The sequence below is a fragment of the Ranitomeya imitator genome, chromosome 6 (assembly GCF_032444005.1).
Source record: "Ranitomeya imitator isolate aRanImi1 chromosome 6, aRanImi1.pri, whole genome shotgun sequence".
Classification (NCBI taxonomy): domain Eukaryota; kingdom Metazoa; phylum Chordata; class Amphibia; order Anura; family Dendrobatidae; genus Ranitomeya; species Ranitomeya imitator.
The window spans coordinates 201,883,747-201,899,687 of NC_091287.1; the positions used below are offsets into that span (position 1 = coordinate 201,883,747).

Here is a 15,941-nt window from a genome sequence, read left to right on the forward strand (position 1 = left end):
TGTAAGAAACTCATTGATGGTTACCAGAAGCGGTTGGTCGCAGTTATTTTGGCTAAAAGTTGTGCAACCAAATATTAGGTTGAGGGTGCCAATACTTTTGTCTGACCCATTTTTGGAGTTTTGTGTGAAATGATCAAAGTTTTGCTTTTATGCTTCATTCTCTTTTGTGTTTCTTCATTTAAAATAATTGAATGAAGATAATAATACCAAAGAATTTGTGATTGCAAACATTTCAAGGAAGAAACTGAGCATTATCTGACAGAATTGCAGGGGTGTCAATACTTTTGGCCACAACTGTATGCTTGTGTTGCAAATATGTCCAGAAATCCAAGATACTTCTTTCATCAGCAACGGGCAAAGTGGACAATATTATTATTTTCATTTATTTATGTAGCACCGTTAATTCCATGGTGCTGTACATGAGAAGGGGTTACATACAAATTACAAATATCACGTACAGTAAACAAACTAACAATCACAGAATGATAGAGGGGAGAGGACATTGTCCTTGTGGACTTACATTCTACGGGATAATGGGGAAGAGACATAAGGTCGGGGGTGCAGCAGCTCAGGTTGTGGTGAGGTGGCAGCATTGGTGGTGGTGAGGCGGCAGAATGGTTATTGCAGGCTGTAGGCCTTCCTGAAGAGTTGGGTTTTCAGGTTCCATCTGAAGGATACAAGGGTGGTGGATAATTGGACGTGTTGAGGCGTGGAATTCCAGCGGATGGGGGATATTCGGGATAAATCTTGGGGGTGGTTAACCCTAGAACGCATACCCATAGAATCTACACATTTACGCACCTGGGGCCTTTTAGGTCTGTTTACAATTATCATGGAATAACTCAAATAAAAATACTTTTCAAAGTGTATTGCAAAGTAAGGATGCATTCCCACTAGCGCAGGGGTCCGACAGGATGGGATTCTTTAATGTATCTAACCTCCTTGTGACCCCAGCTAAGGCTGGCGGACGCATACCTGGGGCCTCGCAGGCCTGCCAGGTTACTTGTTTTCTATTTTCTGTAAAATTACTTTAGTTAGAATTTTGAAACTCTAGGTATTCCTCAGGTATATAGTTGTTAGTAATTTCCAGTTGTTCATATATTTTTATGTTATAGGAATTTCGGTATAACAACCTTTTTTTGGGACTACCCCATATTCACGCACCTGGGGCCTTTTAGGCCTGTGTGCAAATAACACGGAATAACTCAAATAAAAATACTTTTCAAAATTTATTTTACAATTGCAAGGTAAGGATGCATTCCAACTAGCACTGGGGTCCGCCAGGAGGGGATCCGTAAAGGATCTGACCTCCTGGTGACCCCAACTAAGGCTGGCAGAATCCCGCCATTCTGGCAGCCTTAGGTGGAGTTACCAGGAGGTCAAATCCATTATGGATCCCCTTCTGGCGAACCCCAGTGCTACTGGGAACACAGCCTAAGATGTGTATATTTAAAAACATAATTATGTGCATAAAACAACAAAAAAGTAAGTAAACGGGCACGCCAAATATAGGCATTCTATATGCAATTTTTTTATGAAAACATTTTTTGGTTGTAGCAAACTTGGTGCAGGAATATTTATTTGTAGCTTTACATATTCCCCCGACTATTCTCGCATATTATTTTTTCGGCTGAATGTTCCTTGCATACATTTTGTCCGTTATATTTTTCCATGTTTTTTTTCTTCCTGACGCGATACGTTTTCCTTCTACGTTAGTACACAAAACTATCTCATCTGCAATATCATCCGGACCAAATTTGCAGAAAACATCTCTTTTGGACATGAATTGAGCAACTCTAATAATGTTATGTGATGGGGTACGTGCAGGAGCCGCAGCAGTACTGTTCCAAAAAATATTCATTTTAGATGTTCTATTTGAACGTTCTGCTGGATCCACTATTTCTTCATCATCTGAAGAATCGCTGGACAATGAAGTTGATACATTAGCTGGTGGCATGTACTCTTCATTAGGGTTGAGCGAAACGGGTCGGCAATTTTCAGAAGTCGCTGACTTTTGGCAAAGTCGGGTTTCATGAAACCCGACCCGACCCCTGTGTGGGGTCGGCCATGAAGTCGGCGATCTTCTGAATCTGGAATCGGAATTCCGATACCGATTCCCGATATGTTTAAGATATCGGGAATTGGTATCGGAATTCAGATTTAAGTGTAAAATAAAGAATTAAAATAAAAAATATCGCCATACTTACCCTCTGACGCGCCCTGGTACTAACCGGGAACCTTCCTTCCTTAGAATCAGCCTTCCAAGACCTTGCGGTGACGTCGCGGCTTGTGATTGGTCGCGCGGCCGCCCATGTGACCGCTCGCGCGACCAATCACAAGCCGCGACGTCACCGCGACGTCACCGAAGGTCCTGGAAGGGCTGATTCTTAGGAAGGAAGGCTGCCGGAAAGAAGCAGGGCGCGTCCGAGGGTGAGTATATACCTAATAGGAATATACTCACCCTCGGACGTGTTGTAGCTGTTTTTCATTCTGACCCAAATGTCAGCTTACAGATCACCAGTGAGACCAAATTGTGGAGTTACGCCCGTCATTTTACAAGCGCGCTTGGAGACAAAAAGACACCTCACACATATCCTGTGAGCAAGTCACTTTTATCTGAAGTAATAGAGTAAGAAGCAATATTTTATACCATTTACACATAATGCATTTCAATGTAACTCATGTAGCCCACACCATCACCCAGGGTCATACTTTATTTACCATAACCCAGAATATGTTGTACTGACTCTTGAGAACATACACTGATAAGAAGTACAGTCTCCTTGAAGAGGAGACTGTCAGACTACTGAGTCAACAGATTCTAGTAATTCTAACACTTTAAGGCAAAAGGCACTTAAAGGCAAGGTAGTTAAAGGCAAACTATTAACCCTTCTATATCAATTTCCCCCTTTTGTAAATGGTATAACCTCTGCTACGGGGTCAGCTGATGTCCACAAAGGAGCTACTGTCTCATGGGTCTAGTACCCACAAGGGGACTTCCTACCTGCTTCACCCATCCACCCTCAGTGTGGACACTCACCTCCCCCGTCAACAGTGGCCATACAGGGCCTATGATACACTACAGAAGGTTCAGCCTTAGCTTTTTTTCTACACCTACATTATTCCATAGCTTAGGTAATATATATATTAGCGCTTTTACGGCTACATAAAACAATAAGCAAAGCAACAAAATTTGCATACAAGTCTGTAAAATACCAAAAATAATCCATCCCGCTAGGCCGCTAAGCCAATTTGCTGGATTTAAAAAGGAGTCTCTATATTGTATTAGTCTCATTAAGAGCCTTAATGAACCACAAAAATCTGAGTCCAAGTCTCACTTGTGCATGCAGTGTGGTGTTAATACCTTCCTTGGCTCCTGGGGTAAGGCTAAGTACAGCATAGTCCTTGCAGATACTGGGCTGTGTGCACAGATCCAACAGTCCAGCAGTTTTTGTCCTTCCGCGTCTTTTATAAGAAAAGCAAGATGTTGAATAAGTTTGTTTATCCAGTGTCTCTGTAAGGTGCAAACATCCTACCACTGCCAGCAAGGTGATTAGGAGAACCGTCATTCTGCTGGTGAAAAGATCTTTTTGCAGTGACTGGCAAGGATCCAGGTGGGCTTTACCTCAAGTTTCCCTAAGGGGAATGTGGTCAGCTTTAAAACGGACTTTAAAACGGGCCGTCAAACCGTGGATCTAGGCTCCTTCTCACGTGTCTGTGTATGACCACCAATCACCTGGATTCAGCTGATGTACGTCTGCACTGGCATTAGTATCTGGAATGGATGAAAACACATGTTTATGCACCACATTAATTCTTTTCTGCAAGGCCTGGACATGGGCTGTCATAGCACCGTGTTGCTTTTGTAGCACCTGTGGGAAGTACAGACCAGCCTCTGGCAAACTACTAAACAGGACTTCAAAAGGACACAAGCCTGTCTTTCTATTTGGAGTGTGTGTGACTGAAAAGAGTGCAAGAGACAAACACTCTACCCCGCTCTTTCCTTTGTCTGCCATGGCCTTTGATTTTCCAGTTTAAGTGTCCCATTTAGTCTCATCACTTTCCCACTACTTTGTGGTCTATATGGTGCATGATATGCTTGCTATACTCACAGGACCTGCATGACTTCCCTCATTATTTGTCCCGTGAAGTGTGTGTCCCTATCGCTGTCTATGGTTTCTAGGACACCATACCTGCAGATCACTTTTTTTCATTAGTTTGTCTGCAGTTGCTTCAGTATTTGCACATTTTACAAAAATAGGCTTCCTGCCAACCAGAGAAGAGATCTACACATACTAGGATATTTTTCACACACTCCTACCTTGGGTAGCTGTATGTAGCCAGTCTGCAGTCTCTGAAACGGGTAGAGAGGCCTGGGTGTCGCTTTCTTAGGGATTTTTACTGTTTTACCTGGGTTGTGCTGTGCACAGATGAGGCATGACCGTACGAGCTTTGCGGCTGCGTAACTGAAACCAGGAGCGATCCAGAAGGCATCTTGTGTTGCTTGCGCCATGATTGGGAGCAGGGATCTTGGTATATACGATTTATCCTGATTCTCCCATACTCTTTCTGAGTTCAGCTCAGCTCCCATTCTCTCAGTGTTCCTTCTCTGTTTGGGCAGCTGGAGGGATTTCAGGACATCTAGGCTCAGTGTGGCTGGAATACGCTGACTCCCCGCCACCATCCACTGCTCCCTAGGCCGCCTTGCTGCTACTTTAGCAGCCTCGTCCGTCCTTCTGTTGCCCTTTTCCTCCACAGAGTCACCGTCCGTGTGTGCTTTTTACCTTGACGATGCCAACCTGGACTGATAACGTCAATGCCTCCACTAATTGTTTCACCAGCTCTGCAATTTTAATGGGCTGACCGGCTGATGTAAGAAACGTTCTGCTTCTCCAAATAGGGCAATAATCATGGGATGTTCCCCATGCACAACTTGAATCTGTGTAACTGTTAGCGACTTTATCTGCAGCAGCTCTACACGCTTCAGTGAGTGCCTTCAACTCTGCCTCCTGCACCATCATGTGAGGAGCGAGTGGTTCAGCTCGGATTACCTCATGTGAGGATACTACTGCATATCCAATGTAGAGTCGCCCATTCTCGTGGTATCTGGAGCCATCTACAAAAATAAAAAACCTCAAAATATGCATTAGGAACAGGTTTTTTTCTTCCCACGAACATATGTAAAACCCACTGTCTCCTGACTCATCAGTTCCTATGCAGTCATGTTCGTGCGTCATGTCAACGTCATGTCATGTTCTCTTTCCCACCTGCCAATGCTGTCACCAATTCCCCCTTTTCTGAATCCACAGGCAGATGAGTGGCTGGATTCAGAACATTACGTCTTTTGAGGGTGACATATTCAGGAATTAGTATTAGAGCACATTCAAGTCTGATCTGTCTGATCTGCCTATCCATGGGAGGCCCGGGTACAGGTATTTTGGTTGAACTTGTACGAGTATGGCATTAATGTCACGTGGGGAACAAATTGTCAAAAAGAAAAAGTCAGTGTGATCTCACATGCCTTTCAGTAATACAGCAGCTCTTACAGCATGTACACATGTAGAAGACCCTCTAATCATGGGGTCTAATTGTGCTAAGTAGTAAGCTATCGGTCTCTGTTTCTCTCCATGTTGTAGTGTCAGTACTGCGATAGCATGTCCACCCTGCTCTGTGCAAAATAAGAAAAATGGCTGATCATAGTTTGGAATGTCTGACACAATGAGCAGCTTGAGAGAGTGGAGGAAATCAATTGCTTCTTGAGTGAGATTGTAGGGTTCTGATGGCAAACAGTCATAGAGTGGGTGCATCATTTGTGAAGCAGACCTTATCCAAGGCCTACAGTAGGTCACCAAACCTAGAATAGTGCGTAGATGCTGGTGTGACCTGGGTAAAGGGAGATTTGTATTGCCTGTTTTCTGTCTTCAGTCAGGTGTCTTGTACCTTCAGCAATACAATGTCCTAAAAATGTCACCTTTTGTTTGCAATCACGTGAGACTCTGCAACCCTTTTCTGCCAAAAAAAAAAAAAACACAGCAAGGAAACTGTAGCTTCCGGACATCTGGTCCGGGCAGCAGAGCAAGAGGTCATCCACGTACTGTAATAGTACAATCTGTGGATGAGGTGGTTGCCACTGCTCAAGAATCCCTACCATCGCTGTTGAATAGATGGTTGGGGAGTTCTTTCCCCCTTTGTGGGAGGACCGTCCTACAGTATTGTTTACCTTCGTGAGTGAAAGACAAGAGATACTGACAGTCAAAGTGCAGTGGTACAGAGAAGAATGCATTTGCCAAATCAATAACTGTGAAACATTTGGATGTCGCTGGGATTTGTGACCGTACGGTGTGTGTATTAGGGACTGTTGAGGTCACACTCACTGTAACATCATTAATAGCTCGTTAGTCATGAACTATTCTGTAAGTGTCAGGGGAACCCTTGGGTCCTTTTTTTTCTTAATGGGATACAAAGGGGTGTTGCAGGGGGAATATCTCTGCACTAGAACCCCTGCCTTAACATACTCTTTAATATTCCTGCTCAGGGCCATTGATTTGACTAGACTTAAGGGGTATTGCCTTAACCAAAGAGGAGTGATTACTTCTCGTGATTTATCATGACAGGGGGAATGGGCAGCCGACCCATATCAGATTTTCCCCTTGCCCAAACGGTGTCTGGTACCTGACTCTTTTCCCTGTCCTCAGACATTCTGGTGTCAGGTGTTACTTTCACTACTCTTGCCATATACACCATTTCTGCAATATTACACAAGTGTTTATATAAGTCACACATTAATGTCCAAATATTTATACCCGTATTTGATTGGGTAGAGTACCCCTTAAAAAAAACTAAATTTGTTTCACAAAATGTTACCAAAAGAAAATTATATATATATAATTACGAAAGATACTGAGTCATAAAACGGGGGAGCACAATGTCATAGGCCACAGCAAAGCACAAGCTTATTCTAAGAAAGTAGCAGCCCTATATAAATCCATAACTAACAGTTCCAAATACAAAAAGAAGGGATTTGAAAAATGCCAAATATCAATGCCAGTTGCTTGCGATAAGGTATAAGAACTGGAAAAGACAAATAAACAGTGACTATGGTTTGAGCCAATATAATGAATGGCTAAAAAACTATATATCATATGAAGACAACCTAGAAATACACAGTAACTATACCATCTTTGTGTAAGGAAACTACTAAAACTGGCAAATGAATGGAATTAAGTGTAACTACAATAGGGCATGATTTACCTGTGGTATAATGTGCACGTGGAAGACCCTGGCGTCCCTCTGCCACAAGTGTTTATATGAAAGTGGACTTGCGACTGTAATACCCTCAGGAGAGCACTGTATAGTGCACACACTCAACTCTGCTCCCAGCAAATTCATAGGGGTATTGTCACTAACAATAAGTTTGTAAGCACCTCTTGGCTGTCTCGTGACTCTAGTCTTTTCTTGTTTAGTCATAGGGGCTTCAGTCGCTTGTCCCCCTACCCTCACGTATTCCACAGTCTCGTCAGTAATCATGTCTGGCAGTATCAAGCCTTTGTGTACTAGTCCCAGCTGCCCCAGTGTCGGTCAAGAATTCTGTCTATTTCCCTCCCAGTATTGGTATGGTGGTCATCAAGGCAGGACCAGGTCCGGAGGGGACAAGAACAGGGCACACATTTGTCGCTGGGTTGTCAGTTTCCTAGTCTGAAGGTGAAGGAGGTGGAGATTTGTCTGAGTGTCCATTTTCTCCACAATTCCAGCACTTCACTGTTTCTAAGTCCTTAGGTCCCTTACTACGTCTCTACTGTTTTCCTTGTACTCCAGCATACATGACACGTCGTCTTATCGTCCTAGTTTCTTCAACTCCTGAGCAATCTTCTGGAGGTCTTTGGATCTACATTTCTCCATTTAGGTCTGGCTGTCTGTACTGCGTCTCATAAGCCTTTTGTCATACCGTCAATGAATGTATTTACCAATATTTTAACATCGAGTGGGTTTACTGGACTGTACCCCATGTCTGCCCATTTCAGCTGTAACCGTCCAGAGTACATATCTACTCTCTGTCCTTTAGTCACATCTGTAAAAGTCTTAATTTGCATCCTAGTACGTCACCTGCTTTGGTGCTCACCAACTCTCTAGGTCTGCTCAGGTGCACTTATACGTCCATCATATTGTCTTTGTCTGTAAAATGGGAAAGGTTTGTTCTCAGGGTCAGCCAATCATTTTAGCGTAGCTAGCTAGTCAGAGGGCTTCCAGGGATAATACTCCTGTATCTGTCTTACACTACCTGATTACATCACAGATCATACAAGTATTTCTCCAGTCTGGGTTTGTCTGACCGCAATGTTTACAAGTCCATATGTCTTGTCTTGGTCTCTGGTTATACAAAGATATGACCGTAGCAGTAATGTGTCGGTCATAGTCGGACTTTTAAGCATCAAAACATTCATAATACACCTTACTTCCGTCCTGCTGCACTCTCTCAGATGCCATTTATTCACATGCTATTTTCCTCATTTGTCTGTGCCTTTTTGAACATCCAAACATCCATCCACTCACTGGCATTTTTGCCTGTTTCAATATTGGTCTCACATCTTTTACTGCTTCCTTTCCTTCTCTGTCTTTTACAATCTCTATAGCGGTTCTGGATCCCATTGGGGGCCCTGACTGCACACAGAATAAGTTGCCCATGGCTTCAACTTATCCGCTCAGACACTCACCTCTAAAAATGCCCTTTTTTTAGTGTGCCTTGCCTTAAACCAGGGTTGCAACACGTGACAAGTCAGAGTGAGTGTCAAGATTTAGCGGGAAAGGTTACACCACCTATACCACCAGGTAGACCTAAAGGATTCTAGCGAGCAGGTTAACCACCTACCACTCGGTAGATCAGCTGGCTAGCACAGCTCCATGGAACGGCAAGGTTACACCACCAATTTGCCGTAGACTGACTGTAGCAGGTTACACCACCTATTACATCAGCCGTGCAGTTGGCTACCTCCTCTGCTGATCCTCAATTTGCTATATCAATCACTCAACTTGAAGCAGGTGAATCTTTTACCAATCTTTTCAATCACTTACAAGCTTCCTCTAAAACTAGGCACAGCTCTTTTCACTTTCAAATTCCAACTTGAACTTACGATATTTCTTTCTACTTCAATACATACAGTACTATTGCTTTAAACACAAATTTCTTAGCGCGTACTGAACCAAGGACAGAATATGCACAGCTCCATATTCTTCAGCGCAGCTGCATGGACCCCCCTTTCTCTGGCCCGCATCACAAGGAGGAGAAAATCAAAAACAATGCGCGCAGGGGTTCGCCCCTCCCATCAAGTGTAAACACAGATAAGAGCTTGTCTTACACACACAGAAACAGAATGCAGCAGTTTTCAGACTTAATCTCTACAAAACATTCATTCTCTCGGAATTAAAAACAGTTTCTCTATACAGGCAGATCACTGCATAACTTGAATAAGCTGATTCTGACCGCGTCCGGCCAAAAGACATATAGAAACCTATCCAATGTCAAACCACACATAACACGGGTTTCACTGAATCTCAGATGTAAATTAAATGTACATTAAAAATATCCACAACTCATTCATCCTGGACAATTAACAGTTGGATAAGTAATGATACTTATGTGATCACTCATACATACATGCTCATTCAGGGATTGTTGTTTCTTTTCCTTTCACTTTCAGTTGATTTTTACAAGAAGAAAATCCCTTATCTCAATCACTCCATCTAATTCAGCTCAACCTGCGCTGAATAATGTCTTCTGTCACATACAGAGGACCACACCTAACGGAACCCCTCATCAATCAGGGATTTATGTTTATTCCGTATACTCATTTACTCACCTGTCATCTCATTCAGAGGTTCTCATAGACATACATACATACAAGGTTACATACAAGGTTCACACAGCCTGCCTATTTTGCACTTTGGAATTAACACAACTCTATATAACAAAAACTGCAGCAGTGTCCACTGACACTCTGAAAGCACTTTAAGGCCAAACAACAAAAACCACGGCCTTAATACAAAATACAGCTTCATATAATGTACTGCCAATCCAAAATGACCAAAATAACAACACTGCACAGAGTCTATCCCAGCTCTGTATTACACACTACGCAAATACACAACCAATTAGGATACTGACAAATGATACGGATAACAATTATCATCTTATAACTCTATTATTCAACTCTCATACGGACATAAATAGACAAAACACAAAACTCACTGGTGATGTGGATTCTTTGAACCATGTTCGCAGCCTTTTACCCAGAGGTATGGAGAGATCCAGATGAGAGATTGCAAGTGCAAAACAGGTTTGTAAGAATAATATTTCTCACCTTGCTGCAGCTGGTGTTTTGCATGCCAATCTCCCAGAAGCTCCCCCATACGGATTCCGAATAAGCTGGATACACGGCCCCATGTTGGGCGCCAAAACTGTTGTAGCTGTTTTTCATTCTGACCCAAATGTCAGCTTACAGATCACCAGTGAGACCAAATTGTGGAGTTACGCCCGTCATTTTACAAGCGCGCTTGGAGACAAAAAGACACCTCACACATATCCTGTGAGCAAGTCACTTTTATCTGAAGTAATAGAGTAAGAAGCAATATTTTATACCATTTACACATAATGCATTTCAATGTAACTCATGTAGCCCACACCATCACCCAGGGTCATACTTTATTTACCATAACCCAGAATATGTTGTACTGACTCTTGAGAACATACACTGATAAGAAGTACAGTCTCCTTGAAGAGGAGACTGTCAGACTACTGAGTCAACAGATTCTAGTAATTCTAACACTTTAAGGCAAAAGGCACTTAAAGGCAAGGTAGTTAAAGGCAAACTTTTAACCCTTCTATATCAGACGCGCCCTGCTTCTTTCCGGCAGCCTTCCTTCCTAAGAATCAGCCCTTCCAGGACCTTCGGTGACGTCGCGGCTTGTGATTGGTGGCGCGAGCGGTCACATGGGCGGCCGCGCGACCAATCACAAGCCGCGACGTCACCGCAAGGTCCTGGAAGGCTGATTCTAAGGAAGGATGGTTCCCGGTTAGTACCAGGGCGCGTCAGAGGGTAAGTATGGCGATATTTTTTATTTTAATTCTTTATTTTACATTTAAATATGGATCCCAAGGCCTGAAGGAGAGTTTCCGCTCCTTCAGACCCTGGGAACCATTGGAAACCCAATGCACTGCATTGGGTTTCGAGTTTCGGCCGACCCCGACCCCGACTTTTTTATAGGATTGGCCGATTTCACTGGACCCGACTTTTGAAAAAGTCGGGTTTCGTGAAACCCGACCCGATCCTATAAAAGTAAAGGTCGCTCAACCCTGCTCTTCATCATATATGAATATCTGGAAATTACTAACAACTATATACCTGAGCATTACCTAGATTTTCAAAATTCTAACTAAAGTACTTTTACAGAAAATAGAAAACAAGTAACCTGGCAGGCCTGCGAGGCCCCAGGTATGCATTCTAGGGTTAAGTGAGGAACGAATAAGGGTGGAGGAGAGTAGGAGGTCTTGGGAGGATCGAAGATTACGTGAGGAAAGATATTGGGAGATTAGTTCAGAAATATAAGGAGGGGACAGGTTGTGGATGGCTTTGTAGATTAGTGTTAGTGGTTTGAATTGGATTCGTTGGAGAATTGGGATCCAGTGGAGGTCACAAAAGATCCCACAACCACATCAAAAGAACTGTAGGCCTCATTTGCCTCAGTTAAAGTCAGTGTTCATAACTTCATCATAAGAAAGAGACTGGGCAAAAATGGCCTGCATGGCAGAGTTCCAAAATGAAAACCACTACTGAGCAATAAGAACATAAAGTCTAGTCTCAGTTTTGCCAGAAAACATCTTGATGATCCCCAAGACTTTTGGGAGAATACTCTTTGGACTGACAAGGCAAAAGTTGAACTTTTTGTAAGGTTTATTTCCCATTACATCTGACATAGAAGTAATACAGCTTTTCAGAACAGGAACCTCATACCAACAGTAAAATGGGTTGGTGTTAGTGTGGTGGCACATGGCTATTTTACTGCTTCAGGACCTAGAATACTTGCTGTGGTAACTGGAACCATGAATTCTGCTGTCTACAAAAAAATCCTGACGGAAAATGTCCAGCCATCTGTTTGTGACCTCAAGCTGAATAGCACTTGGGTTAAGCAGCAGTACAATTATCCAGAACATACCAGCAAGTCCACCTCAGACTGGATTAAGAAAAATATAATTAAGACTTTGGAGTTGCTTAGTCAAAGTCCTGATTTTAATCCGATTGAGATTCTGTGAAATGACCTTAAAAAGGCGGTTGATGCTCAGAAACTCTCCAATAAGGCTGAATTACAACAATTGTGCAAAGATGAGTGGCTAAAATTCCTCCAGAGCGTCATAAGAGACTCATTGCCAGTTATCATAAATGCTTGTTTGCAGTTGTTGCTGCTAAGAGTGGCCCAACCAGTTATTAGGTTTAGGGGGCAATTACTTATTCACAGAGGACCCTGTAGATTTGGATTAATTTTTTCCTTTAAAATAAAGACCTACATATAAAAAATGTGTTTTGTGATTACTTGTATTATGTTTGTCTAATATTTACATTTGTTCTGTGATCAGAAACATTTAAGTGTGACAAACATGCAAAGAATAGGAAATCAGAAAGGAGGCAGATACTTTTTCACAACTGTATAGGAGATAACATAGATCTTATATCTTACAGTTTGTTTTCTGCCGTGTACAGATTAATCTCCTGGACAAGAAAAAACAATTGACAGACCAACTGGAGGACGCCAAAGAACTCAAGGTCCACGTCACTCGGAGAGAGCAAGTTGTTCTAGAGACAATATCCAAGTACCTGAATGATGAGCAGCTCCAGGACTACCTCCACTATGTCAAGATGACCTCCGCTCTCATTGTGGAACAGCGAGAGCTGGAAGATAAGATTCGTTTGGGGGAAGAACAGCTGAGATGTCTGCGGGAAAGTCTGTAAATGATTTCATGGTCAAATGACGTTGTAGAGGTTGTGTCACGTGTTATTATATCAGTGTTTAATGCTTATCAGAGATAGCTTCAAGGAGCACAACTCTCTAGTGTACTTTATTATTATTGGGAATGATCACTGCTCGTGATCACTGCTTATACGTTTCATTTCTAACATTAGTCATTCAAAGAAATATTTCATTCCTTCATGGATTCCTGTAACTGGATCTTTAGACTCCTCCTTGCAATCCGAACTAACAACTGTAGTGTTTCAGACATGTCTTTTTTTTTCTTCTCTTTATGTGATAGATATGCTTATAACTGGAAAATGTTGTATGAAACCTCTGTTTAGCATCATATGTAGTATTATAGCTATTTTACACATTTACATGTTACATGTTATGTGGGATTCTAAATATTCAACTGGACTTCACTAATTGTGAAGATTGATTTCATCGATTGACGAAGGCCAATCCTTTTTGCACAAATTTAGGAAAGTGCCATATACTGCAACTAACTATCCAGCTCAATCTGCAGCCACCCCTGTGGTGAGATCCTCAGGGCTCCTTCCTATCCAGCTGAATCTTCAGCCACCCCTCTGCTCATATCCTCAGGGCTCCTTCCTATACAGCTGAATCTGCAGCCACCCCAGTGATCAGTTCCTCAGGGCTGCTTCCTATCCAGCTGAATTTGCAGCCACTCCTGCAGTAAAATCCTCAGGGCTCCTTCCTATGTAGCTGAATCTGAAGCCAGCCCTGTAATCAGATCCTCACGGCTCCTTCCTTTGCAGCTGAATCTGCAGCCACCCGTGTGGTCAGGTCCTCAGGGCTCCGTCCTATGCAGCTATTTCTGCAGCCACCCTGTGGTCAGGTCCTCAGGGCTCCTTCCTATGCAGCTGAATCTGCAGCCACCCCTCTATTCAGATCCTCCGGGCTCCTTCCTATGCAGCTGAATCTACAGCCACCCCTGTGGTCAGATCCTCAGGGCTCCTTCCTATGCAGCTCAATCTGCAGCCACCCCTGTGGCCGGGTCCTCATGGCTCCAACTTATGCAGCTAATTCTGCAGCTACCTCTCTGCTCATATCCTCAGGGCTCCTTCCTATGCAGCTGAATCTGCAGCCACCCTGTGGTCCGGTCCTCAAGACTCCTTCCTATGCAGCTGAATCTGCAGCCACCCATGTGGTCAGTTCCTCAGGGCTCCTTCCTATGCAGCTGAATCTGCAGCCACCCCTGTGGTCAGTTCCTCAGGGCTCTTTCTTATGCAGCTGAATCTGCAGCCACCCCTGGTCAAGTCCTCAGGTCTCCAACCTATGTAGCGAATTCTGCAGCCACCCCTGGTCAGGTCCTCAGGGCTCCAACCTATGTAGTGAATTCTGCAGCCACCCCTCTATACATGTAACTGCAGCTGATGTTTAAAGCAAGTCAGATGTTCGAATGATAATATGATTAAAATAAATTGTCTTATTTTTTATGAAAAACAGATTAATTTTCATACGTTTGTCAGTGCATGTCCAGATGAATATCCACAGATTACAAAATGAGAGTCTGACATTGTGCACAGTATGAAGAATGAGCATTAGCTGGAGACATTTCAGAAATCCCGATACGGGAGCCAACCTTTAGGCAGCCGCCTTACATAGGTTTCAGTGTTCAGAAATGTTTGTGTCCACTGGATAAACGTTTTTTAGGCCATTTCACATACTGCATTTTGCAGCATTTTTTTTTAATTTGTTATTTTTAACTGCATTTTTTAGGTTAAACACAGTCTGAACAGACGTCTAGAAAATCATAAAACTTCTTACAAAACGCTCTTGTTTGTGGAGTTTTGTGGCATTTTCGGGTGAATAAGCTTTGAATATGGCAAATTTTTACTCACAGGATTTTAAAAATGCAGAAAATTCATGGTATTTCAGAAGCGTTTAACAACTCATTTTTTCCTTTGTGTTAAACAGGGTATCCGATAATGATAATGTGTATTAGACCATATAAAATCCATATAAAACCTTGCCCACCACCGATAAAATGAAAAAGTCTGGCAGACATGTTTGAGATACATGTCCTTAGTCATTGCATTAATAACATTTAGAAGATTTTTTTATTTTATAGATGGTTGTGGGCAAGGTTTTCTATGGCTTTTATATGGTCTAATACCCCCTAACTGGTGATAGCTGCTGAGTCCTGGACACCCCCCATAACTTTATGCTGACAGGAGATAGCTGTCACTTCCGGGAAACTCCCTATAACTTTATGCTGACAGTAGACAGCTGCTGAGTTCCGGAAACCCCCTATAACTTTACGCTGACAGAAGATAGCTGCCGCATCCCGGACACCCCCTATAAGTTTATGCTGACCAGAGATACCTGTTGAGTACCAGACACCCCCTATAACTTTATGCTGACAGAAGATAGCTGCTGATTCCTGGATATCCCCTATAACTTTACCCCCTATAACTTTGTGCTGACAGGAGATAGCTGCTGAGACCCGAACACCCCCCTATAACTTTATGCTGACAGGAGATAGCTGTTGAGTCTTGGACACTCCCTATAACTTTATGCTGACAGGAGACAGCTGCTGAGTCTCGGACACCCCCTATAACTTTATGCTGACATAACATAGATGCTATAGAATTTTTACAGGATGAAAATGATGAAATGGTAAGAAAGGATGTTGAGAAGTCCGAACTTTTAAATTCCTATTTTGCATCTGTTTAATCTCAAAAATGAAATGTAACATCTACTGATCTTCACTGTCCAATTAAAGGAGTAGAAGGATCCAGGATATCTATAAACAGAAAGATAGTGAGGAAACACTTAGCTAACATAAATGAATTCAAGTCTCCAGGTCCAAATGAATTACACCCCAGAGTACTGAAGGAGATAGCAGAAGAAATTTTTGAACCACTCTCAATAATGTTTGAAAATTCTTGGAAAACAGGAGAAGTCCCAGAAGACTG

General features: G+C 42.7%; 1 protein-coding gene across 3 annotated transcripts in view; it reads left to right on the forward strand.

Moving 5' to 3' along the window:
* Positions 1–14,461, forward strand: part of LOC138642334 (protein Shroom4-like) — a 1,359,201-nt gene extending 1,344,740 nt beyond the window's left edge. For 2 of the 3 annotated variants that reach the window (XM_069730433.1, XM_069730434.1), the window contains one exon: positions 12,750–14,461. In XM_069730433.1, the coding sequence (XP_069586534.1) occupies positions 12,750–12,998 (249 nt within the window). In that variant the 3' untranslated portion in view covers positions 12,999–14,461. The remainder of the gene's footprint in view (positions 1–12,749) is intronic. The other variant, XM_069730435.1, reaches the window with a different exon arrangement.
* Positions 14,462–15,941: the final 1,480 nt, after the last annotated feature.